The sequence below is a fragment of the Fringilla coelebs genome (assembly GCF_963513975.1).
Source record: "Fringilla coelebs genome assembly, chromosome: 16".
In the NCBI taxonomy this organism is placed as follows: Eukaryota; Metazoa; Chordata; class Aves; order Passeriformes; family Fringillidae; genus Fringilla; species Fringilla coelebs.
This window is the reverse complement of record NC_140042.1, coordinates 7410538-7434602: the sequence shown is the minus strand read 5'-3', so window position 1 is coordinate 7434602 and position 24065 is coordinate 7410538. Positions and strand designations below refer to the sequence as shown.

The window sequence follows — 24065 nt, the reverse complement described above, 5'->3', positions numbered from 1 at the left end:
GTCACGACTTCCAAATATGGAGCACTGATCTGTGAAGTCCTCTAACGTGGAACACTCATGGGAGCAGCAGCCAGCCTTCAGCTCCACCGATCCTCTGTGCAGGTTTGCCAGCTCTGGTCACACAATCTCCACTCTCACAGGCCCAGAGAAGAGCAAGAGTCAGCAGCTGTAACTGCATAAAATGGCAACATTCAAGTAAACACACTGCTTCAACAGTAGGCAACCTTTAGTCCAGATATAATTTACAGGGCATAAAAAGAAACACTTTACAGCACAAACACTGGAGATGGACTTTTTTTCCTCTGTGTGAAATGACACATTATCCAAAAAGGGCTTATCTGAAGAGTGCAATTATGCAAAGATAGAAACTTATTAAAAATTAAACAAAAAAACCAGTATTACCTACAGAACCTGTTGGATTTTCAAAGACTGAGGATTGCAATAGTAGCAAGGAACCGCTGCAATGTCAGTGATTTAAGGCAAGCTGTTAGGACAAGAACATACATGCTCTTTTTACCTACTGTCTCCCATGTCCCCCTGATCTCTTGAAATACATGCCCCTCCTGACAGTGCAAGAGGTCACACCCCAAAAGCAGCCCTGGCACTGGAGGGATCTTGCAGCAGCAGTTGCCACAGCATCACACTATGGGGGATTTGCTGCGACAGCAACTGTGTTGCAGCTTGCTTTGGGGGAGGAAAGGAAGGGCACAGATCCCCCCCGACGCATTAATGAACACAGCTGAGCACCAAAGCCACTCTGGCATCTCCAGCTCTCTTAAGAACACTCCAGCTTTACTCAAGCACAAGGGTTTTATCCTGAGCAGGATTCTGACCTCAGGGAGAAAAAGGATGCGTGTAGCCTTTGCACTTTTGCAGCTCCCATCTTTGCTGGGTGGTTACCAGTCCAGTCCAACATGGAACAAAACACAGTATTTCTGATTAAAAGAAAAATACACTCATGGCACTGCATCAGGTGGGTTCCTAAAGCTTTTCAAGGGCAAACTAAAAGGCTGATGGCTCCCTCTTGGGGAGCAGCTGCTCCATCTTCAATTCACTGTCAGTACAGGCAGCCTGACCAGGGAAGAGGACGTGTGGTGACAGAAGCCCTGAGCCACAGGCCCTGTAGCTCTGCTCAGTCGCTCTATTGCACTCCAAAAGTAGCACCCAGGAGGACCAACTCTGGTTTGCAGCTTGACCCGGCCCCCTTCCAAAGGGTCCTTTGCATACAGGTTAAACACAGGATACCAAAAACTATGGCAAATAGATAATACTTAACTTGGGTCAATTAAAAAAAATAGATTACTCATCCAGGCATAAAATCCCGGGACGAAAGGATGGTAGCCTTAAACTATTCAAGTCTAAGAACAAGAGGTAGAGATACCTACGTACTTCATGGTGAAGGAGTTACAGCCTTCTTCCTGTCTTACAATCTCATGAATTTCACTTCAGTTCACACTATAAAACCAAAGGTTCAATCTTCAATAGACCAGAGAGAAAATGTTAACACTGGTGGGTTTGTTTGCACACAACAAAATTTAAGCAGACACTTTGCTTTAATACTTATTTGAAAAAATATGTTTTTCTCCATATTGAAGCACTACCCTGAAGAATTTTGAGTATCAGGTTAAGCATCTTCCTTTTTAATATGAAAGGCTAAACTCACATGCACATACTTTGAGCAGAGTGGGCTCAAGGGAAGAACTGGGTGCCCAATTTACTGAGGACCTGCTAAAAAAGCATCACACTGCAAAATGCAAGGCTGCAAGGCCCAGAAACTCACAATGACTATTATTTACCAAAGAATGGGAATGATGCAACCTCAGCCAACAAACTGTACCACAGCTGAGGTGGCTATTAACTACATGGTGTTTCTTTAACTATATTGGGCTTTTTTTGGAAACAAGGCTCATGTTGACAGTGTCACAAAAAGTCTAAGGTCACTGGTCAGTGCACAGGCCTGGGAACCAGGGGTGACAGGCTAGTCCTGGATCCCTGGGTTCTTCAGGCTCTGACAGACACACAGAGGGAAATAAGCCAGCAGAGCTGCTGCTGCCCCCAGCACTGCCCACAGCAGGAGGGGCTGCACCCTCTGCCCCCAGCCCGAGCCACCCAGCCCTCAGCAGAGCAGCCTGAGCTCATTCCATGCTCTGAACTGTGCCTGGCTGAGAACTGTCCTGGTTCAGAGCTGACCCAGGAGATCTGCTGGGCCAGCCTGGGGGAGCAGCTCTCACAGTGCCAGACCTGTGGTCATTCTCCTGTGGTCCTTTCACTAGGATTGCACAGTACTAAAGAGCTGTAATCCACCATGTAGAATAGCACCAGCAGCAAATAAACTCACAATTTGGTGTTCAATTCCAACTCACTGCCTCAGTCATGTTTTATGGCCAGCTATGGGCAGGATCTTTCAAATCCTTACTTAAATCAATAGACAGTCTTTGACCTCAGAAATGCACCCACACAAGTGACAATTAGCACAATTAAGCCTCCAGTTGATCTGGAAGCCAAATTTTAAAGGTGTTGCAAGCTATAATATGATGTAGGTGGTCAGTGTTTTATTACTAGGGGCTAAAGTTTACAGGAGTTGTATTTCTTTGCATATAAGAGAAGGCAGTAAAATGCCACAGATTGTGGATATCAAACCAGTTTTCCAGTATATTACTCCAACTATCTATATAGTTATCTATAGTTATTTATCCCAAGTTGCAGCAGATTCACTACATGCATAAAGTTTCCTAATGCATAATCTAATTTTTTAAAAAATTAAACAGTTGCAATGGATTCAAGGATTTCATCAGCATCACTGCTCACTTACAGTCCTGTGCCCTACACAATGAAGAATTAAATTATATAAAAATGAAGAGAGAATGTATTTGGCCTGTTCCACAGATATTCACAGTTTAACCATTAAACAAACGTATTTTCAGAGGCTCCAATATTATTAAAGATTTCTCAGAGACACACACAAACCCCACTCCCTCACCCCAACATTACAGAGTCCAGGCAGTCTTGTCAGGGATCACAAAATCACCAGGCAATCCAAGAGAAGGTCTGACAGCCCTGCTCACTGCCAGCACTGCCAAAGAGCTGCACCTTCAGGAGTTTAAAACTGACACAGATCTGGTTTGCATTCTGTAAATGGTAATTAAAGGACTAAAATTAGGCTAAAGATAAGTGATACTTCACTAGATAGATCATTTGGCTATTTCTGCACGTACCCTGCCCAGTGGGTGGAGCTGCTCCTGCCTGGCTGGAAGCAGCAGAACAGGAGCAGGGCTGTCCCCCACACTGAACATGTGGGTAATGGTATGTCCTTTCCCCAACAGGAAACCAGACTTTCCCTTCCTGTGTGTTCACCTCTGCCTTTAAAAAGCAGCTGTATTACCTCTGATACCTTAAAATGGCTGAGCCTGATGCACTACAGATTGATTTCCTCACTGCTGTCCACATTCCAACCACAAGATAAACACCTTCCTTAAAGAGCTCTATCCCTCATCCTTTGAGGCTGCTGCATGCTAGGGTGTAAATCAGAAGCTGCCATCTGGTGAGCTGCCCATTTGAACAGTTACTCTTCACACTCTGGACATTTTAAATTTCCTTTAGGGAAAAAAAAAATATAAGTGACGAACAAAGCATTTAATAGCTGAATGAATGAAGAGTCTCAAACTTACAAATACAGTCTTCATTTACTATCAAATCAGTCTCCATTTGGAACTTTTCCTAACAAAGCAGCCTCTGTTGGGGAATTTATTTTAGTCTTTTAAAAATAACAGCACCAGCAAAAATCTCACCATAAATTCAACTATTCCAGCACGAGTGCTTTGGCCTGCTTTGCTCACCAAATCAGAATAAGGTTTTGCTGCCCAACACTTTTGTGCCACAGAAAGTTAGAGAAGCAAGGACAAAGCTTTGGGTGTATTTACCCGTAAAACAGCAACTTCAGGGCTCTCCTGCAAAGGGACAGATTCAGCTGTATCTAAAACAACATTTGTTTACCACAGTTTGTCTCCCAGCAAGAGCAGCATGGACCAAGCTCTCCTTTTATTAGATGAAAGAGATGCTATCTGTGGCCTGTGGGTTTGTTTTTAAACAGTTTGCATTACCCACATCTTGTTAGTGATTTATGACCTCCAAGCCATTGCAGGGCTGCATACCAGCAAAGCCAGCCCCAGAATCTGGGTAGATCCTACTCCTCTCTCTGCTAACCCCTGTGGGGCACAACAGATGTGCAAAGCACGACACCCTGGACCTGGTGACAAGCTCACCACTTAAAACCTGTTTCCCTTTAGTTTTAAAACCCTTATATCACAAAAGCCATTAGATGCTAGGGATGACTGTCTAGGCTTTTGTTTTGTTTTGTTTTTTTCAGCTGAAGTTGGTTTATGATCCTGAAATGCAGCTCTGAAAATAAAAGGTGTGTAACAGAAGTGTATCAAATTCATTAAGCCAGCACTTGGCTATACAGAAAGCCTTGGCAATCAATCCTTTTACCAAAAGGTGTAAAAAAGTTGACATACTAAAATTAAAAAAGGTAGCATCAATAACCAAAAAAGTTTCAACCAGTGTTAATAAAACTCCCTTTAAGTCACAACAATTTCAACAGGCAAATAGTCCCAATACAGGCATTGTAAAATAATAAATTGACTCCTATCCAAATATTATCAAATCAGTCTAAAAATGACTCATCTACACTGCTGTCATTAAGAACACATTAAGAATTCACTTTGTCATCAGATGCCGATATTGTTGCTCCAGAAAGTGTGGAGTATTAACTGCAATTTAGCAATTAAACATATGCTTTAAAAAATTGGTTTGTCAATATTAATGCAAAAGATAGTTCCTTACATAGAAGTACTGTGCTTGCCAGACAAGTAAGGTAATACTTTAGGTATAAATCAAACAAATTAAAGCAGAATTATACCACAGTTTTCCTTGAAGACTTAGGATTTGTGTGTTGCTTCTCTCAATGTTTAGCAAACTTAAGAAGCAGAACCTTTGGTTCTTTTAGTCAAGTAAAAATATTCTCATGTAACCACAAAAATACAACTTCCAGAGAAAATGGAAGTCCATCAACAAGTCCACTTTCAATAAAACTGAGGTAGTACTGCTCTTTTATTATGTGAATGTGTAAAGAGATTTAGATACAAATCGTCATCTACCACTCAGTTGACTGACAGGTACAGTAATTTTATAAAACAATCCCAACATTTAGTTTGAAAGTCCAGAAGAGGAATGATCTGGACTCATTCACTAGGAGTTAGCTCAAAATGGGAATTAGCCATATTACAAAAAGCTGTTGCTTATGTTGGTTTTTAGAGCCTTATTACCCAGGATTAATGCATTTATAGTTAACACTGCTGTTCATCTCGGTATAAAACCTTAAAATTATTACAGCCTAAAATTTCAACAATGTAAACAGCACTACACACAGTACAGACCTGCCCTGACAGATGTAGTATGAAAAAACTTAATCTGGCACTGTATAATTTAGCAATGTTAATTTAACCTAACTAAAAAGATCTACATTGTGCAAGAAGTATCAGACTTACTTATACTAATCTGAAGTCTTAAAAATAAAATAAAATTAAAAAAAATTGCTTAACTTGTAGCCAGGGTCAAATATTTCAGGGCAAGAGTAAAAGGAATAACCAAAATTAAGAAAGTGCCTAAAACATGATACAGCATTTTAGAGCCCTTTCAAAGACAAGGCAGAAAAAGGTGTAAAGTAGAAAAATCTGGAGCCTCGGTAATTTCCAGAAACATCCAGAGTTTACATTTCGTCAAGGGCAACGAGTTGCTTTTGTCACTGCTGCTTGGCCGCCGCTAGGTCTGTCCGTCCGCACACGGCCCCTCTGTGTCCGAGGACAGAATGCATTTGGTTTCCTCCTCCTTTTTCCTCCGCTCCATTTCCCACTCCACAAAGGTATCGAAGAGACTCGGCCAGGCCTCGTCCTCGCTGTAGTTGCTAAGGTCCGGTCCAATCACCTGAGTAAAATTTAGAAACATGTTCCACGTGTCCCGGGAGATTCCCTTGATTCCTGAGGGGTTCTTGATTAGGAAGTGTAACCACTGGTCCAAAATAGGGGGCTTGTTTTGGGTGAAGACTAATTTCCAAAGGGCAATGGCTATTTCCCGATGTAGCGACCTCTGTCCCTCTTCAGAGTCCAGGCCAAACTGGAAGGTGAAACGATAGAGATCCTTGAATTTATCCTCCTGCTTGGCTTCGTTTAGGAGGCTGGGGAACCTTGCACAAATGCCATCAATGCTGTCTGCATTTATTGCTTTGCAGCCTTCAAAAAACTCCTTCCTGTTAAGCAAGAGAAGAGAAATTAGAGTGAGCCCTTCCCACTGACCTCATGAACGCGTCCCGTCTCCGTTCAGCTACACCAAATCTAAGGGGATCATCTGGACAGGACAAGGTGTACCCTCAGCCCCAGTGGCACACAGATTTTGGCAACTGTGTGGAGCCACTGCAACTGTGTGGAGCCATTTGGCAACTGGGAGCCACTGAAAGACAGACAGTTCCAAGGCATTCCTTAAGACCTGGGGAACACACAGCCCTCAGGTCTGCTGGGGCACTGTTAACATTTGAAAGATTCTGCTCTCTGGCTTTTCTGGACACTTCCACATCCTGGAATGCCTTTCACATTAAAAGGTGAATCTAATTTGCCACAGAAGAAATTCCAAATGTTTGAAACTAACAGATTTACCCCAACTTGATTCAATATTGCTGATGTCTGAATGGCCATGCTCTGGGCGAGCTATTTGCAAGAGACAGAGCAGTTGACTTCAACTATTGCTGTGGTTTGTGGTTGTTCTTTCAGCCTGCAAAACCAAAGGGGAGCCACTGGTGTCAGTCAGCAAGGCATCTGCTGGGAGCATGGAAGGGAGCACAGCATCACAGGGGCTACAGCACAATGCATGGACACTGCTCAAACCACCAGTCCTGTACCAAGTGGGACACGTTTAGCTCCAGTTTCTCTGATGCTTGTGAGCAGGTATAACAACCAGGTGTAACAATCAGGTGTACCAACCAGCCAGGAGAGCCAGCAGGCTGGCACAGGATGGGCTGGAGGGAAGACAAGAGATGGAGCAGCACTCAGGAGAACAGACCATGACGCTTTCCTTGATGCAAGAATCCATCAGCACCTGTACCATGGAGGGTGCCCTTCCACAAATATAACCTCTCACAACTGGATTTGTCCTCTCCAAGGAAATTAAAACCATGTTAATAATACTCATGGTAGCTGTGCAGAGTCACAGACACAACTTACAATTCCTTTACCATCTTAGCAAATACCTGTGCCATCAGCCTCCAGTAAATCCACATTTGCATTCCAGAGTAACTCATCCCTTTGACACACACCCTCAGCCACAAAGACTCTGAAGATGCTGTCCAGTGCACAGCAGAGGCTTGGGTCAAGGCTCTGAACACCAAAGTAATAAGCTCAGTAAAAATAAGCAGCATTACTCAAACCAATCTACATAGGGCAAAAAAAAAATTCCTTCTCTCCCTGCCAGTCCTTGTAGGCACTCCTCCCTTGCTCTTACCTGGACATTGCTAAATGAGCTGGGGGACTCTGCTGCAGTTTGATTTTGCCTATTGCTTAGTGGGGGGAGTTTTAGCCATTCCATTGTTTCCTGTAGCATCACATATGCTGTCAGCCTGCTGACTGAGCCCCTTGTCCAGAAGGGCACACAGCACTTTGAACAGCAATCATTTGTCAGCTAGTATGAAACAGCTACAAGTGTCAAAACCCCCACATTTCCTTCCCTCTCTATGCTTTAACAAGATTACTTTTGGAAAAAGACATTAAGTGTTACACTGGTTGGACAGGAACAATTCTGTCATTCTTTCACAGACTGTTAACAGAGTTAGTAGCAATTACTAAAGAATCTCACATTACTTTACAGGAAAAATTCATTTCAGTGTCCAATCTCATCACCAAGATAATGCTGGATACAGTAAATTGCTTCTGGTAAATCAAGAATAAATTAATGTCTACAGAATCTCACTACACTGTTCTTCACTAGCAGCATAATGGCCAAAACCACATTTTCTAAAATCCAGTGTGAGGGGAAGGGGAAAAGAAGACAATACAAAGCTTACCTTCTGCAGTGGTAGGAATTAATTTGATCAAAATGCAAGTGTTAGAAGAAATAAGTAAGTGAAGCTAATGAGGCTGTCTCTCCAACATTCTGCTGACAGGATATACTTTAACATATGAAAATAATTACAAGTTCTACAAGAACTAACCTTGTAAATTTGCACATGGTAGCAGCCTGGAATTTCCAAGCCAAAACTAGTACTTTAAATTCAGTGGGATCAACACAGAGGTCATTGCAAAATCGTTCCATTCCTTCTTCCAGTATGGCATCTTCCCGCTCGTCCTTATACCTCCTGAATAACTCCCCAATCCTCTGAAGAGAAGATTCCTCTGCACTGCAAACAGAGTCTTTCTTTGTATCTCCAGAAAACGTTGGAGGCTGACTGGACTCTACAGCAGCATCTGTTTTCTTTGTCCCATTCACAAGAATGTCTCCCGAAGCCTTCCCGCAAGCTGAGCCGTGGTCGTCTTTGTGGACTGCACTTCTCTTGCTGTGGGACTTGCTGCCAGATTCTCTCTCCCCATTTTTGCTGCCAAGGGTAGAAGAAGGGTTCTTGCACTTGGTGACACACTGGCCCATGATGTTGCAAGCCCAGCTCCTAGCACGGTCCCCCTGCCCTTGGACACCCTCGCAGCTGCTCTTCAACACATCTCACCATGCCATTAGCAGCACTCAGCTAACCTGAAAAACAGTTTCACAGTCAAACTGCTGTCTCTCTATAAAGAACAGCTGAAGTATTAAATGTGGGATAACACTTGCCATTAAGCAACCAACTTCAGGATATTTAAGCTTGCATACTGAAAAGGAGCAGTGTACACAAGGCTGGAATATGCCATAAATTTCAGGCAATTTCAGGCTGTTTTACCTAGAAATCAATGCAGCTCACTCAGTGGCTACACTATACTAACGGGTCCTAATAAAGGAAATTCCTAAAATTCTTACTGCAGCATAGGTTACAAAGAGGTTGATTCATGTACAGGCTTCATCACAACAGACTACTCTAACCCAGAAATACTTTAAAGGAAATGTTTTTTAAAAGTATACCCACATTTCATATATACAATATAAAACACTGAAACAAAGCAGGGAAAGCAAGACAGGGACACTGATGGGACAACTTGGCAGAGACCTAAGCATTGGATCTAGACTGTACCTCCAGCAAATCAGCAAAAGGGACTTCTCAGGGAGGGGGGAAGAGGGGGCTGGCTGTTGGCTGGCTTTGGGAAGGAGGAGAGAGAGTGAAAGTTGTGTGTTTGTTTTTAAACAGAGTTTGGAATCTAGGTTTTGTACTTAAAACATACACAGAGTGTGCCTGCAGAAAGGAGGCAACGCTTCTTATGCAAGAGGGTATTCAGAAATTGTTCATTGTTTCAAGTGGGCTCCTCCCTTCAGGTAAGGAGACAGACAGGGGAGGGGGCCTTCTTAATGAAACTTCTTCAGACAGACACACATGCAGATAAGAAGTAGTAATTCCAGTTCAGAGGGGTTTTTTTAAAACAAAAATTAAAGTGCCAAAATGATTTCATCATACTCTCTTTTTATAAATCACAAAGCCCTGCGTATTTGGAAAAGATATTTTGCCTAGAGAAAAGGGTTCTCCAATTTTCCCTGTTAAAACCAAACTAACACTCTGACACTGCCCTATCAGTGAGCAGCCACACCAAGGACAGTCTGTTTCTCAGAAATGTCAGCTCCAAGAAAGCAATTGCTTATCATAGTCCTCCTTTACCCACTAATTTGCATTTCACCTCTGCTGTCAGTTAGGCAAAAGCTTCAAACATAAAAATTTGGTTTGCTTTGACTTCGTGTACAGCTTCCAGTTTAGAATTAGAACAAGAAGGAAGAGAGATAAAAATTTAAAAATTAAGAAATACAATAGCTGTCATGTCAGTTTTACTGTATTCTTTTTTGGGCAAAGCTTTACTGAGACTGAAGTCCTCTTTAAAGCTGTAAACCAACAGCAGCAAAAAGTATAGATGAATTCTCAGATATTAGGATTACAAAAATAAATCTCTCAGCCATTATGTCTGTTTTGACAAAACAGCACGTGTGCAGCTTCATGAGCAAAAAATTTTGCCAGTGGAACTACAACAGGCAAGATGCTGGTTTTGACTACCCTGGCTTCCTTTTTCCTCCCCAGTCCCTTTTCTTAACTCACACACAAAACTAGCAAATACCTATTTTTTAAGCAGCCAAAGGAACAAAGGTATTATATATTCTTTCATCACTATGCTTTAAAGATTAACTTTGCAGCATCATTTTTATACGCAAGCAAAGTTTGATTTAATGTATTCAAGAAATTTGCAATAACTTGTATTTGAAAGGATATATAAAAATATGCATGTCAATATAAATAATCCATAAGACAATTTCACTGGTCCTTAGTACTTCACAGCTCTCTGAGTTGTGAAGCACAGCCTGGCACTGATTTCTGTGCTGCCAGGTGCCTGAGCAACATCATCCTCTCCAGTCTACACCAGTCATTATTTCATTACACCAAAACAAACAGGATATTAGTAGGCAGTGCAAAAACTGCTTAGTGATTAACTCCCACATACCAGCTTTCCCCCCCAAATCTTTAAATTCATCCAAATTCAAATGCTCAATCTACACTAATTCTTGTTCTTCCATCAGTTTCTCAGAGGCAGCTAGCACCACACTGGACAAATTTTTCTTTGGAGAGAAGTATGCAGCTAAAAGAACAGAATAAAAAATCCTGAGTACAGACTAGCATTGAGTTCAAAGCAGAGTTTAGGTAGTATAGAAAACTTTCTGCTTAAAGATGTAACAGCAGTTATTAGCTATTGGTGATTTGGAACACCTTTTCCCTATGGGGGGAGGCTAAGGAACAGCTGCCTATTAGTGAACAGTACTTTCCTCTAAAGTAGTCAAATCACACACATTGTAATTGGCAGATTAATCAAATTCACTTGAGGAATCCCAATTTGAATTTTTTTTAAAGCAGTTTGCAAGACTGACATACTGTGTCCATAATTTTCCTAATAAAAGTGACTCATGCTGTCACACTTCCTAAGCAACAGCTTGTATTATTGATGATAACAATCTAATGTTCAGGTTTCCAAAGTGACATCACCAATGTGATGAAACTGATGGGTTTTAAAGTCCTTTGCTGTCACAAAAAGAGCACTACAATTCACAGAGGGAAGATCTGCCAGCATTATTAGACACCTGTATGTAAGGAGGTGTCCCACTGGCAATTTCCAAAATCAAGCAATGCCAGTAGCATTAACCCCTAGAGGGCAAGTTATCCACCTCCCTCACATTATACCCCTTTAACAAACACATTTTCTATACTCCCACTTGCCTTACAAAGAGCTGAATGCTGCTCCTGAACAGCCACTGCATGGGCACTGCTAGCACTGCTCTTCTCTGCAGTAACAGAGTTTTTCCTTCCTCCTCCCCAGCAAGGAAGTTTTCAGAGCACAGTCCTACTCCTTATGAACAAAAACTAGAAGATGCTGATGTACAGTTGCTGCAATTCCTCACTTTTCTTCTACAAGAAACTTGATGCCATGTGCCAGATACTTAGAAGCATTCTACCCCAAAAATAGCAAAACCAGCTTGGAAAAAAAAAATCCAGACTGCATCCGCTGGCAGCTTGTGCATGTATCTGGTTTTGTAAGAGAAAAGTCTTTTGGCACTCCATCAGTTACCCTTTTGTAAATTGCCTTCGTGAGCTGGATCCACTTCACTAACTAGTCACCTCCGCTTCCTACGTGACTCAGGTTTCAAGGCATGAAAGGAACAAGAGCCTTGGAAGGAGACAGAAACAAGTGGGAGAGGCCGGGCCTTTTGTTGTGGAAGGCTGGAGAGAGGATCTAATTGCAGCATCAGGAGCTGCAGTGAAGCCAGAGCTCAAGGAGTGGGAGAGAGCACCCTCAGGAAGGTGAACAGAGCCGTGTGTTCAGCTGCAAAGTGACTGTCACACAGCACAAGGACCTGCAGAGAGATTTCCCAGCTGGATCAGGAACTATGAGTACAAAGTTATTGTGTACCCAGAGGTTAGACTGGATTGGTGGCAAAGCATCAATTCCCAAAAGGATCAGTTCCCAAGAGCAAAATTACTAAGAGGCTTGTACAGCATAAAAGCAAGACATAAAAGGCAGCAGTGACCACTGCTTTTGCTATTCTACTAAAAAGGATCAAGATTCAGGGCTAAGGTTGGAATGTGCTCAGTGCTACAGGATGCAGTGCTCCCAAAGAAGTCTATTACTCAGAAAAGTATTGAGCAATAATCTCCAGTACATATGAATCACCAAGATGCCCATGAGGCCATCTTCCTCTTTCAAAGCAGAGATCCACAATGACCTTCTCTGCACCTTTCCAGAAAGGAGTCAGCAGCTGGGAACACAGGAAGATGAGTGCTGGTGAATACAGCCAGCTAAAACCAAGTCACCCTCTAAGAACAAAGGATGTGCAGAGCCATATGGCCCCACACATTAAATGAAAACCTAGAGAAGATTACAAAGGCCTTGGCTAATGCTTGGGGGGCTTTTTGATTGGTGGGGGTTTTGAGTGGAACTTTTTTCTAAGTCCTGTAGGGAATTTGCAGCATTTTTCCTCCATTTTCAAGTGACCAGATCACACATAACCTAAAATTTGAAGGGAGCAAAACAAAGTGACTCAGTAATAACTCTCAATCATACAAGCACACCGTGGCACAATTGAAAACAGCACTAATGAAGTGTGGGGGGGGGAGCTGGCAGGAGGAGAGAAGATGCAAAGGAGATATTTAAGTAACCCAGTATTTTTCTATAATGACTGATGTTATTGTAGTAATAGAAATTATTGCGTATGTCCAGAGAATAACAAGCAAAACAAGCATTATGCTGTTTAATAAAGTGTTGCATCAGAAGGTATTTATAATGAGCTTCAAAACACAGAAAGTATCAAGAGAGTAGAGGAAAAAGCTTTCCATACGTTTAAGAAAACCTCAAAGACAAATTTAGGAAATCTCATAACAAAAAGGGAAACAGCTCACCCAACCATTAAATCCCTTTCCAAGTAGCACTGCACCAGGTAAGGCAAAGACAACATAACTAGAGCTTAGCTAAGCCTCAATCCAGCCTCAGCTTTTCACAAACACTTGAGCATAGTCTAAGAATTTTACAGAATTCCACTATGCATTATCTACCTTTTAATGGATAGGGACACATGACTTTAAAAACGGCTGAGAGTAGGGAACAGTATCGTGGATGCCCTGTCTGTTTCCAGCCCTGAACAGATACACAGAGCTTCCCACTGGGGAGGCAGGAGAGGATCACTGCCACTGCTGAAGCAGAAGCACTCGCTGCTCTAACAATTGTGCTGGACAAGTGATCTTGTAAGCAAACATCTAATACTTACATAGTTTCAGCTACACAAGGAATCATTCCACTAGCTTCACAGCTTCCTTCAGGCTCCCTAGGTTCCACATAGAATGCTGGAAAACAAAAGACCACACAAATCTTTACCTTTAGAAGAGGCTGTGAAAACCATGAAATGCACCAAATCACCGAGAACCAACTGTGTATGCAATAAAACCCTTCAGAGCCAAACTCCATTTGTTCAAAGAATCATTTTATGAAAAACTACTTAAAAGTAGCATTAACACCATTAACTCTGCATTGTCATATAAACCATAGAACAGGTACTGAAAAAAACAGACAAATTCAAATGTTTGTTTGCAGTAAGTACACACTTCCGGATACTTTCATGGCTTTCATCATGGGAGAGTTAATTCCTCATTTCATGCACTCAAAGCAAAGCAGAGGACATGCTATCACTGTCACTGCATGTTAGCTGAGCACTGTTTAATCTGTGAATGCCAGACAGCTGCTACCTAGCAAAGCATAATTTGGATCTGGAGAGTAATTCTCTTTTTTCATTCTCTAGCACATTCTTTTCCATGTTTGTTTTCCCATGTTCAGTCGAGCTGGCTCCACTTCACTTCTGTTAAATTCACAGCTCTGCTGTATAACTAGGAACCTCTGAGAGGACAGACAAAGGTATGTCTGGTTTGTGCAGCAAGAGCTGCAACTGCAGCCCCTAGTCAACACCTCTATCTGATCTAGTAGAAAAACACAACAAACAAGAAATCTCTGGCAAAGCTCCCCTGCTGTACCATACTAACATAAACACTAAAACATCTCGTTTTTACAGCTCTTAGTACATCTAGGGAGCAGACAGGTGATCAAAAGCTGCCTTGCTGCATACTTACCTTTTACAGGAGATTTACTTCTTAAGAAACAAGTAGAAACATTAGCTTGTTCAGAGCTTCCTTCAGCAGAAAGAGGGGGGTGAATATAGAAGGACAACCATGAAACAACATCTTGTCACACATGCCAATCTCCATGTGATCTTTCCCCAAACCTGAATCCTGTATGTGGATTAGGAAAATTTGACTGACACATAAAACCTAGTTCAGACCAAAGCTGTTGATAGAGCTTAAAAGCCTCAAACATTTCAAAATGCCTGGAAACTCTGGAGTGGTTCTTTCACTCATATACACACACAGAGCAAAAACATATCTCCAACGAATTATTTTTAGGCATTTACTGTTGAGATGGAGACCAAAAAGTCTACTTCACACTGGGTTTATATACTCTGCTCCCAAACCTCATCTTCCACACAAGCAACCACCCTTTTTCCCTCCTCCATGGCTTCACAGCTCTTTTAGCAGACACTCCAGTGGGTGCACAGCCACCAGGCATCTTAACATGCAGGGGAGCAGAGGAGTGTCTGCCTCTCTCACAGTGGAAGTACTAGCTTGAATTTCTTCCTATTTGACCACAGCATCCCATGAATTTCAAGAATTTAAGAAAATGTAGCATCTGGCACATCTATGTCAATTTCTTTTGGCCTCCTGCATCTAAATAATTCCTTTTATAAATCAACAGGGAGGAACACAGGGTGCTGTGCAACCTCATTCCCCAGGAACCTGTTTAAACATCTTACAGTTCACATTTTGAAAAATCATTGTCATGGCAACTTTTTGCTATGAGCTACTTTTCAAACATATCTGTATTTCTTTGGAAGAGATCTATGATCCCATGATCCACCAAATCGACATTTCCAGTTGACTTACTGCACATACTGGAAGCAAACACTTATTTCAAGTTCAAAAGAAGCTGAATCTGATGGAGATCAGCCTTACCCAGCAAAAGCCAAACTTTTTCAGGTTGTCTGAAGTCATTTCCATGTTGGCTGACCTATACACACATGCACACTGACTGGAGCCAGAAATTTTAATAGGTTAGAACCTCCAGCTAAAATTCTTCCCCTTTCTTTATATTTCTGTTCTTCAGAGTTGTCCATTTAACCTTTTCAAAATTTTTAATGTAGTAGCATGTGTAAACTTTGACAACACAATCATGGGCTATGGAACAAAAAGTTAGTATGAGTGAGCAGTTAAAAGATCAAGCTCTTCAAGGCTGTATTTAAAGGCTGTCATAGCACAGCAATGCACTGACTTCATCCTAAATCGTGTACAGTGAGTGCAGTGGGGAGAGAAGCATCAGCACTTTGGTGGCACAGGTTTTGATTCAGTCCCTGGGCCAGAGCTGCAAAGTGTAGCTGCAGGCTGTGGTCACCAACACCCCTCTCCCTGTGCTGCTGTGGAGCAGCAGCATCACAGCACAGTAACTCCCAACAGCCTGCACCGCTCATTAGCATCCCCTCAGCAACCTATGGGAAGGTAAGTAAGTAAATAGAGTGGCCCCTGGGGTGATGGAGGCCTTTGTTTTGTTCACCTGGCTCTTTTCACACCTGTGTCTAACCCCTGGGACTTGGCTCTCCTGAGCACTGGGCAGGAGGATCAGTGCAGGCCCTCCACACCCCCAGCAGCTTTCTCAGAGGTAAGAGCAGGCAGCCTTCTCACCAAAGGCAACTTTCTCTGCTCACCTGTGGGGAATCAGTGAAGGACCAAAAGCTTTGTTTCCGTCTTCAGCAGGCAGAAATTGAAAGGATCAGCTCTATGTGGAAGCTCTCACTGTGCAGTTCAGAGCTCTACACCACAGCACCAAGCACTCGGAGCACAAGTGTTACAGCATAAACCAAACTTCAGTCAAAGCCAACATGTTACAGAAACTGCTTATTTCAAGTCTGAACCTGCAATGACACTTTCTCAGCAGAAGTCCTCTGAGTGCAGCACAATGGCACATTATGGGCTCTCAGGAGCCCAGAACACACCTCACCACATCCCCAACCAAGCACTGCACTAACACCTGTGTCACGCTGATCTGCTCCACACCACTGCTGCACAAATACTTTTATGCAAAGTTACTCAAGAGGAAGTCTAAAAGCAGGAAAGTCCTGCTGCAATTAGTTAAAATGAATTATTAGTTTGTGAGGCTTCCTGCAGTTGAAGAACCTTTCAATAAATTGCAGAGAGTAATGGTTTTGTGGGCAGATACATGAGAACTTCAGCAATCTGTTCCAAAACAAGATAACAAAACTACTTCTGATTAACCTCAGTCTGAGCTTTGGAAACAAAACGGCTTTAGGAATGTGATCAAACTGGGTAAAATTTGTCTCTACAGAACATGCCTGCAAAGAGTAGAAGCTAGTTATACAGACACCTGAAAAGGCACCATACAGAGCTCCGGCTGCCACTTGGCAGAAGGCTGCATGGCAGTCTAGGGGAAAACCAAGCCAGGCAACATCAATGTTGGAGGCCTGAATACTTTCTCAAATAAGAATTGGACTTCTCTGAGAAAGGTCATACTTGAAAAGCTTAACTACCTTGGAAGAGAAGGCCAGGTACAAAAATACAAAAAAAAAAAAAATCAGAAACAACTTCACCAGTTTACAGTCCATCATGCTGGGCCAGGTCTCAGGGCCAAGAATCAGAGCTATCACCAAATCTCCTCCTAGAGGAACCCCCCCTAGTCACCAGGATGCAGGCAAAAGTCTCAGTCTCTTTACAGCACCTGAGCCTTTACTTGGTGTGCTATCACTCCAAGGCCAGAGCTTACTGATCAAAGGAGATTTTTCCATTCAAGAGTGGGCAGAAGAAACCTACTTTCTGCACCCTTGAAGAGCACCTGACTTTGCAGGCACTCAGGGAGCATGACACCACATTTCATGTTCAAAGTTCAACAAGGAGTCTCAGAAAAAGTGGAACAGATGTTTCAGATCTGTAGTTCACTGTGTACAGCTAATTGTGTAAGGCTAGTTTAAGGAAAATAAATAATAATGTAAAAAATGATAGGCAGAGAAAGACTTAAGCACCTTACTACTTTTTCTTATGGAAGATACATTCTTTAAGTAGCTTTTTCAGCAGACACAATTGCATCATCATTGAATCTCTCCCTTCCCTTTACATTCTCTAACCCCACAATACCTTACTTACTGATTACTTCTCATTGTTTTTCCTTTTGGCCCCATTAAAAAGTTTTCAATTGTTTCCTATTATGTGCTTCATCTTTCTTTATTAGGTGGGTGGAATGATTTGTTAAGATTATTGTATTTTCAAAGAACAAACCCAAGTCCGGTTAGCTAAACAGAATATAATTTTAGAAGGGTGCCTTCAGGTGCTTTTGTAATGTAAATAAATTAATGAACTAATTCAAGCAGCAGCAGTACTTGTTTTGAGAAGTCTATTTAAGCTATGAGCAAGACAATGGGCAGAGGGAAATCAAGACAGCCAAACAACAGGGCTGTTCAAGATCATGCCATCAGTTTTAAGTAAAGCTGAAACCAGAATCCAAATCAGATTCCATCCAATTCCCTACCTCGTACATACTGAGACATGAACAAGCTCATTTATTTCACTGCACATAATTCAACCACCTTCAAAAAACAAAGGTTCAGTCACTGAGCAATTTATCTCCATCCATTTAAAAACTACCAATATTCCCCTTCTCCCTCAAGATCCTTGTCAAAGGCCATAAAAGGTCCAGCATGTACAAAAAAAGCAAATAATCTTCTAATGAGAGTTTGTGTGTTTCTTCCCTTTTCATGTGCAAAGGTTGTAAAGGAATGATCCTTCAGTATTTTTCCAGGGTACACTGTAACTTTTGCACAGCATGACAGACCTTTAACACCTCAGTAGGTATTATGAATAATTAAAGCAGCTCATGGCAGGGGAAGAGCTACTCTGTGCTGACACAACCAGCTCACATCTCCACAGCAAAACTGCAGATTATGGGACCAAAAGAAACCACGGCCCCTGGGTATTTGACAGAGATGCATCCCACTAAAAGAATCTGAAAGTAGTTGTGCTACAAATATTTACCTTACCCTGGCTCAATCCATTCTGCACATTAACCTACAGAAAATTGCAACTCTCTGCAGCCAAACCAGAATAACTTTGAAAAACCACCTCAGTCTACAATCTACTTGGCTATGGAAAGAAAAACATTTACTTTTAAACTGAGCTGAGTGTGCACAGATTTTCTTCTACACTGAGTTCAGCTATCAGATTTCACCTTGAAGTGTCTGAGGTGCCTTCACCAATTACATTCAGCTGAATATAATTCAGGTCTATATCAAGTGACTCTTGTAATAATAGGATATGCTTTAAACTAATTGTAGTAAGTGAATAACTTCATATTTCTTGCTGTTCTCAACAATGAGGAAAAGACAGCAGTCACACAAAAAAAGGAAGCCCTTCCAGCAGCTCTGGCTAACAGTCTCCCTTCTCCAGCAGAAAGCAGCTGTGAGAACAGTGACCCACAAAGCACCTAACACTGAAGGGACAAGTCTAAAGACAAGAGCCAGACCACCTCATAAGATCCCTGCTGGCAGCAGATGCTCATAAGGAATTTACAGAAGGCCCACTGGCGTCTCAGTGAGTGTAACACAGTTTACAGGCTGCCAGCCAAAAGAATCACTCATTGCACACAGTTGTGTAGGAACTTCAGTACCAGCTGACCACATAAATACTGGAATCATATCTAAGTTATGTACAACAAATTGTTCTAAGTGAAAGCACTGACATGTGAAAGTGCCTTAAGAGCATATGCTTGGATTTTTAAACTGACTGAAGTTTCTAAAACAGAAAATACACATAGCCACCTGCAGAAGCCCTAATTCTCTCTCTTGACTTGATTTGCAACTTCCCTATTTCAGTGAACACCAACATTTCCCACTGTACAAGGATGCTGCAGTATTTTGATGCTAACGGTATCAGTAGCTTCAAAGGAGCTCCTTTGAGTACTCAAACTTGGTCATCAGTTGTAACAAAGACTCTCACCTCTCCTTGAGAAATCTGGTGGCGGCTTCAACCAACACACACCTTTTTTTCATAGGTTTTCACATATTCTTGATGTCTCTTGACATCCTGTGCCCACAAGAGATCAGGTGTGTAGGTGTCTATCCTGTGTTTCATGAGACATAATCACTAACTCCAAGCACAGGCAACTGCTGGAAGCTGGAATAAATACATCAGACCTTTGGCACTCCAGCCACCCATCTATATGCTGACCCAGAATACTCAAGGCTTTCTGTACAGATTCATGTGCAATGAAAATATTGAACAGTCAGCATATGACCAAAACCAAGAGCTAGGACATTTGTGTTTGTGAGTCTATTACTAAGCTACATGTGCCTCCCATAATCATAGGTGCTAAGATGATTTTCGCCCTCCCTTTTCATTTTAAAACAAAAGGATAAGACTGACTGCATTTCAAGTTCCAAAGTTGCAGGAGAAAAAGCATCACACACAAAAATAAAATAAAATAAAAAAAAAACCTGTCACTTTCTGCTACTACAGGGATGCAAAAATAAGACTGGTGTATTTCAGGAGCACATAATCCCCACTTCTGTTCACTAAACAGGAAAAGTGAGACAACAAACAACTATGACTGTCATACTGTCTCTGGCAGTCTGACTTTGTGGGAATAACAAACTGTGACAGGAGGTCAGGAACAGCATTCTCACATTTTGCAAAGTAAGTTTTGTCTTTCACAAAACAGATGCTGTAGACAGAACAGCATTTATAACTATTCTTTCTGAGACACTAGAAGATTATACTAGCTTACTCTCTTTACTGGAATCCTGTCTCACCACCTATGCTTTTGTTGGTTTCTCTACAGCATTCCTACTTCTGTGAAAGAGTTCTTTAATACTTACATCTAAGTAGTCCCCTAACTGTCATTCTTCTAGCAGCAAAATATTGCAATTAAATAACCTTTAACTAAAATCCAGATTTTCTGCTTCCTTTAGAGGCAGATCATTGGACCAGAGAGCTGCCCCCCAAGACACATGGATAAAATGGAGACCTAAATGGGTCAGTTCTCAGATTATCTTTTAGGCAAGAGGCTTTGATTCCTTATTTGCTCTGTTATGGTCAGCACCTGAAATCAGAATATAAAAACATCACCACACTACCACACCAAAGCCATACATGACAAGGAGAACCTCCTCCTGTCACCTCAAAGAACACTGGCACTTGTGCAGGGGAAATCAGAGCTCCCCTTGGCTTTGTCAACCCCCACCTGCCTGGGGCTCTCCAGTTCACTCACCCACAGCCCATGGACAAGAGCCCAGTGGATCCACAAACCCTCCTCAGGGAAGGGGGAAGCAAAGGTGCCAGTGAGCAATGGGAGCAGGTCTGCAAGTCTTGGCTTTCCTGATCACTCCCTGGGAAGGTTTCAGCCCAGATCTGTAATTACCTGACTCAAGCGAGAGTCAAAAGAAATGGGGGGAGGAGACAAGAGAGATCACTGACTGTTTCAAAAGACAGCTTACTGTACAGAAGATACTGAGAAAATCTGCACAGCCAGTTTACTTGTGTCACATGTTTACAGGGGGTAAATTGCAGTTGGCACTTTACCAGAAGGCAACATTTGCCTTGAACATTTGCCATGAAATTACCATTGTTTCAAGTCAAGTTACTATGTCATTACAGCTGGGTAACTTAAGAGTCAAGCACACAATTAATCCATGTCACCAATGCAGATAGTCTGCAAAACATTACAGCCATTAATCTAGTATTTTTAAAAAGGAGGAAGGGTTAAGAGACAAAAGAACTTATTAGACTTCCAGTAACCAGCAGACAAAGCCCATTAGTCAGAGGCAAATAGAGGAAAGGAAGCCAGCGAGATAAGATGCAGACCCCTAGGGAGAAGCAGCCAAAGAGAAGGAGCCCAGCCAGGGAATTCTGATGAAACTGTTAAGGGGGTTCCCCCTTATCTTCCTGTGACTACCAAGTCCCTCGAGTGTTTATAGATTGTTCTCTCAGCCTTCCAAGAATTCTGGCTACCAATATTCAGCTCCTTTTGCAGTTTTGAGGATCAAATAAAGGACTGTTTCTCTAATATCACAAGCTTCTATTTTTATAGTCTCTTCATACTCAGAGCAGAGTTTTCCTGTTACATTCACGTACAGACCCAAGTGCCTAATGGAACAATAACATTGTTTCTGCAATTTGCAAGTTCTTACAAACTGCCAAAATCCCATCATGAAGGATTTTATACTGCTCCAAGGCTCTAAATTAAATTTACCAACATTTCCCTGGAACCAGTAAAGAAAATCGAGTGCTTCAGCATGGGACAGATCTGAGCAGCGCTGGGGCACTCTCATTCCTCCCGACCTGCAGCCATGCATCTCTGTATCCAAACTCTGTGCATGCCTTTGTGCCATGAGGAAATGCAAGTGTAGAAGCCATGTCTGTTCCCTCTTCTTCCATCCCCTTTCCATCCACTTTGTACCCCACTGCACCCACACACACACCCTAGACAGAGGATTTCTTCCTGTTCCTTAAGCTGAACCAAAGCAAGCAGCAGAACCAAGCCTCTTCCTTATCCCCACACAAATTTCTCAGAACACGTTTCAGAAGTCTGTCAAACTGTCTGGCAGCCCTTCTTGCCCAAGATATACTTCTTCAATTAATTTCAGCAAGGGTCTTCCAAAAGAGCTGTTCTTAGTTTTCTGTCAAAGCCACTCCTTCATCTGATTGTCATTTTTCAACACAATTCATGCTAAATGGAAGCAAGATGTAATTATTAACTTCCAAGATCAACAAATTATAAGAACTACTGACACAAATCACTGAGAATTTGCTATGAACACAACATTCAACCTCAAAATAAAACAAGAATCTGGGCAGAAAAGGCACCTTGAAGAGCCTGATTACACGAGCTGATTACAGCTCATATTGCAGGCTGTCTCACAAAGAAAGCACCCAAGTAGTACCAAAGCTGGAGTTCCCCTGTTATTAGTTGTGTTACTTTTTTCTTTTAAAGAATTACAGTATTCATGCCTACGTACAACTTGCTATTAGGAAATAATCCGAGTTTTAAAAATCATTACAGGAGCCAGTATTTGCAGTAAGTTTGTAAAGCCAGTTGCACTTTGCTAATCTGAACTAATTCAACACAGATCACAAGCTCTCCTTTTTCTGCTGATGTGCAGAAAACCTTTGCTTTACACTGTGAGCTGCCTGTCATGTAAAAGGGAATGTTTTCCACAGACCACCATGACACACCTGCGTGGGGGAGACTTTGAGGACAGACTACAGAACTGACAAGAACACGGGGTGAGATCTCTTTCCTTTCACATGCAATCTTAACTAAGGGACTGTGTTTCCTTTTCTGAGGATTATCTTTCACCAGGGAAACATGCAGCAGTGTTCAGAGGCAGGCAAGAGACACAAGTACTCAGACACTCTCTCCTCCTATTGCTGTAGCCCAAATAAAGCACGAATACTGTAGCTACACATAAACTGTTTAACAAAGAGGTTTTTACACACGTAAGAATTTGTTTAGATAACGTCTTTTGGTCAACTGTTCTCTCAAAAACATACAGACCATGCCAATGAGGCCTGTAATTTTCAAAAAGGTAGGGCAGTTCTGTGCTTTCTGTTTGTACAGCTATGCCCCCTTTCTTTTCAGAGCACTTAACTCATTACCCCTTTAAATTCTGTGACAGACACTGTCATTCAAAAAAAGTAACCAGCTGTGGATCAATGCTGTGTTCTGACACTTGGCATCAGCCTGCTCAGTTATCAATGTAACATTTTGAAGGGCAGCATATCAGCAGTGTTAACTATTTAAAAGATAATCAATGATTCTTTCCAGCAACCACAGCACTGATAGGATAGGCATATTCTTCCAACCAATATTTGCTCAAAACACTGATTATGCAAATTATAATTTAAGTTGTTATGAGTAGCTTATTAGTACCACCACAGCCCCAGAGAGTGATTAATGCAGATTGCAGCTTGCACAGGAAGGGTAAACACGCTCACGGGAGGGAGGGAGAGCTGAAGCAGGAAAAAGAAGTGGCTGTGCAAAGGGGGCATGTTCAGACGGCGAGAACTACCTAGGAAATAAATCGCTTTACAGTTTATTTCTCTGTTTTTCTCCTGAAAACAAGTCGAACATTCACGTTCTAGCGTGACACGTGAGAAGGCTGGGCACGGAGCGCACCCGAACAAAGCAGCCGCTCTCCCCGGCCCTGGGGGGCTGCGGAGCCGCCCGCACCGACCCTCCAAGGGACGTGTCGGGAGCCCGCAGACGGCGCACACCGGAACGGAGAAAGCCCGCAGACCCCAGCCCCGGGGCGAGGCAGCAGCGCCGCTCAGGGCACGGCGATGAGTGCGGGGTGGGCACGGCCCGGCGGCACCGGACCCCACCGGCACCGCCCGGAGCAGCGCCCGGCCGGGACCGCCCCGCCCGCGGCACCGGGGCAGCGCCCGTCCGGCCGCTCCCGGCGGGCTGTCCCGGCGCCGCGGGGCTGCGCTTCGGGGGGCCCTGACGTGAGGGGGCGGCGGCGCGGGGCCCCCCGAGCACAACCGGCCCTGGCGGGGCTGAGAGCGGCGCGGCGGGCACGGACGAACCCCGCCGCCCGCGCCGTCTCCCGGGCCGTGCCGAGCCGAGCCGAGCCGAGCCCCGCGCCGCCCCCGCCGCTCCCCCGCAGCCCGGGCGGACGGGAAGAGCTTCGGTCCAATTCACTCACCTCCGCGGCGCCGAGCGGCTCTGCCTCCACCGCATCACTTCCGGGCGAGCGCTCAG

The 24065-nt window shown here is 43.0% G+C and overlaps 1 protein-coding gene across 1 annotated transcript; it reads right to left on the bottom strand.

The window, feature by feature from the left end:
* Nucleotides 1-2439: 2439 nt before the first annotated feature.
* DCUN1D3 (defective in cullin neddylation 1 domain containing 3) lies at nucleotides 2440-24052 on the bottom strand. Its single transcript, XM_084216290.1, has 4 exons — nucleotides 24010-24052; nucleotides 13474-13549; nucleotides 8255-8787; nucleotides 2440-6304 (listed from the first exon to the last, which is right to left on the bottom strand). The coding sequence occupies exons 3-4, from the start codon at nucleotides 8683-8685 to the stop codon at nucleotides 5821-5823; spliced, it is 915 nt and encodes a 304-aa protein (XP_084072416.1). The 5' UTR covers nucleotides 8686-8787; nucleotides 13474-13549; nucleotides 24010-24052; the 3' UTR covers nucleotides 2440-5820.
* Nucleotides 24053-24065: the final 13 nt, after the last annotated feature.

What these genes read in the sequence shown, in the direction of transcription:
- DCUN1D3 (XM_084216290.1), bottom strand. Translation starts at nt 8,685, where the DNA reads ATGGGCCAGTGTGTCACCAAGTGCAAGAACCCTTCTTCTACCCTTGGC. An exon ending in ACCATGTGCAAATTTACAAG is followed by an intron (nt 6,305 to 8,254) that starts GTTAGTTCTTGT and finishes CTTGCTTAACAG; the next exon opens with GAAGGAGTTTTTTGAAGGCT.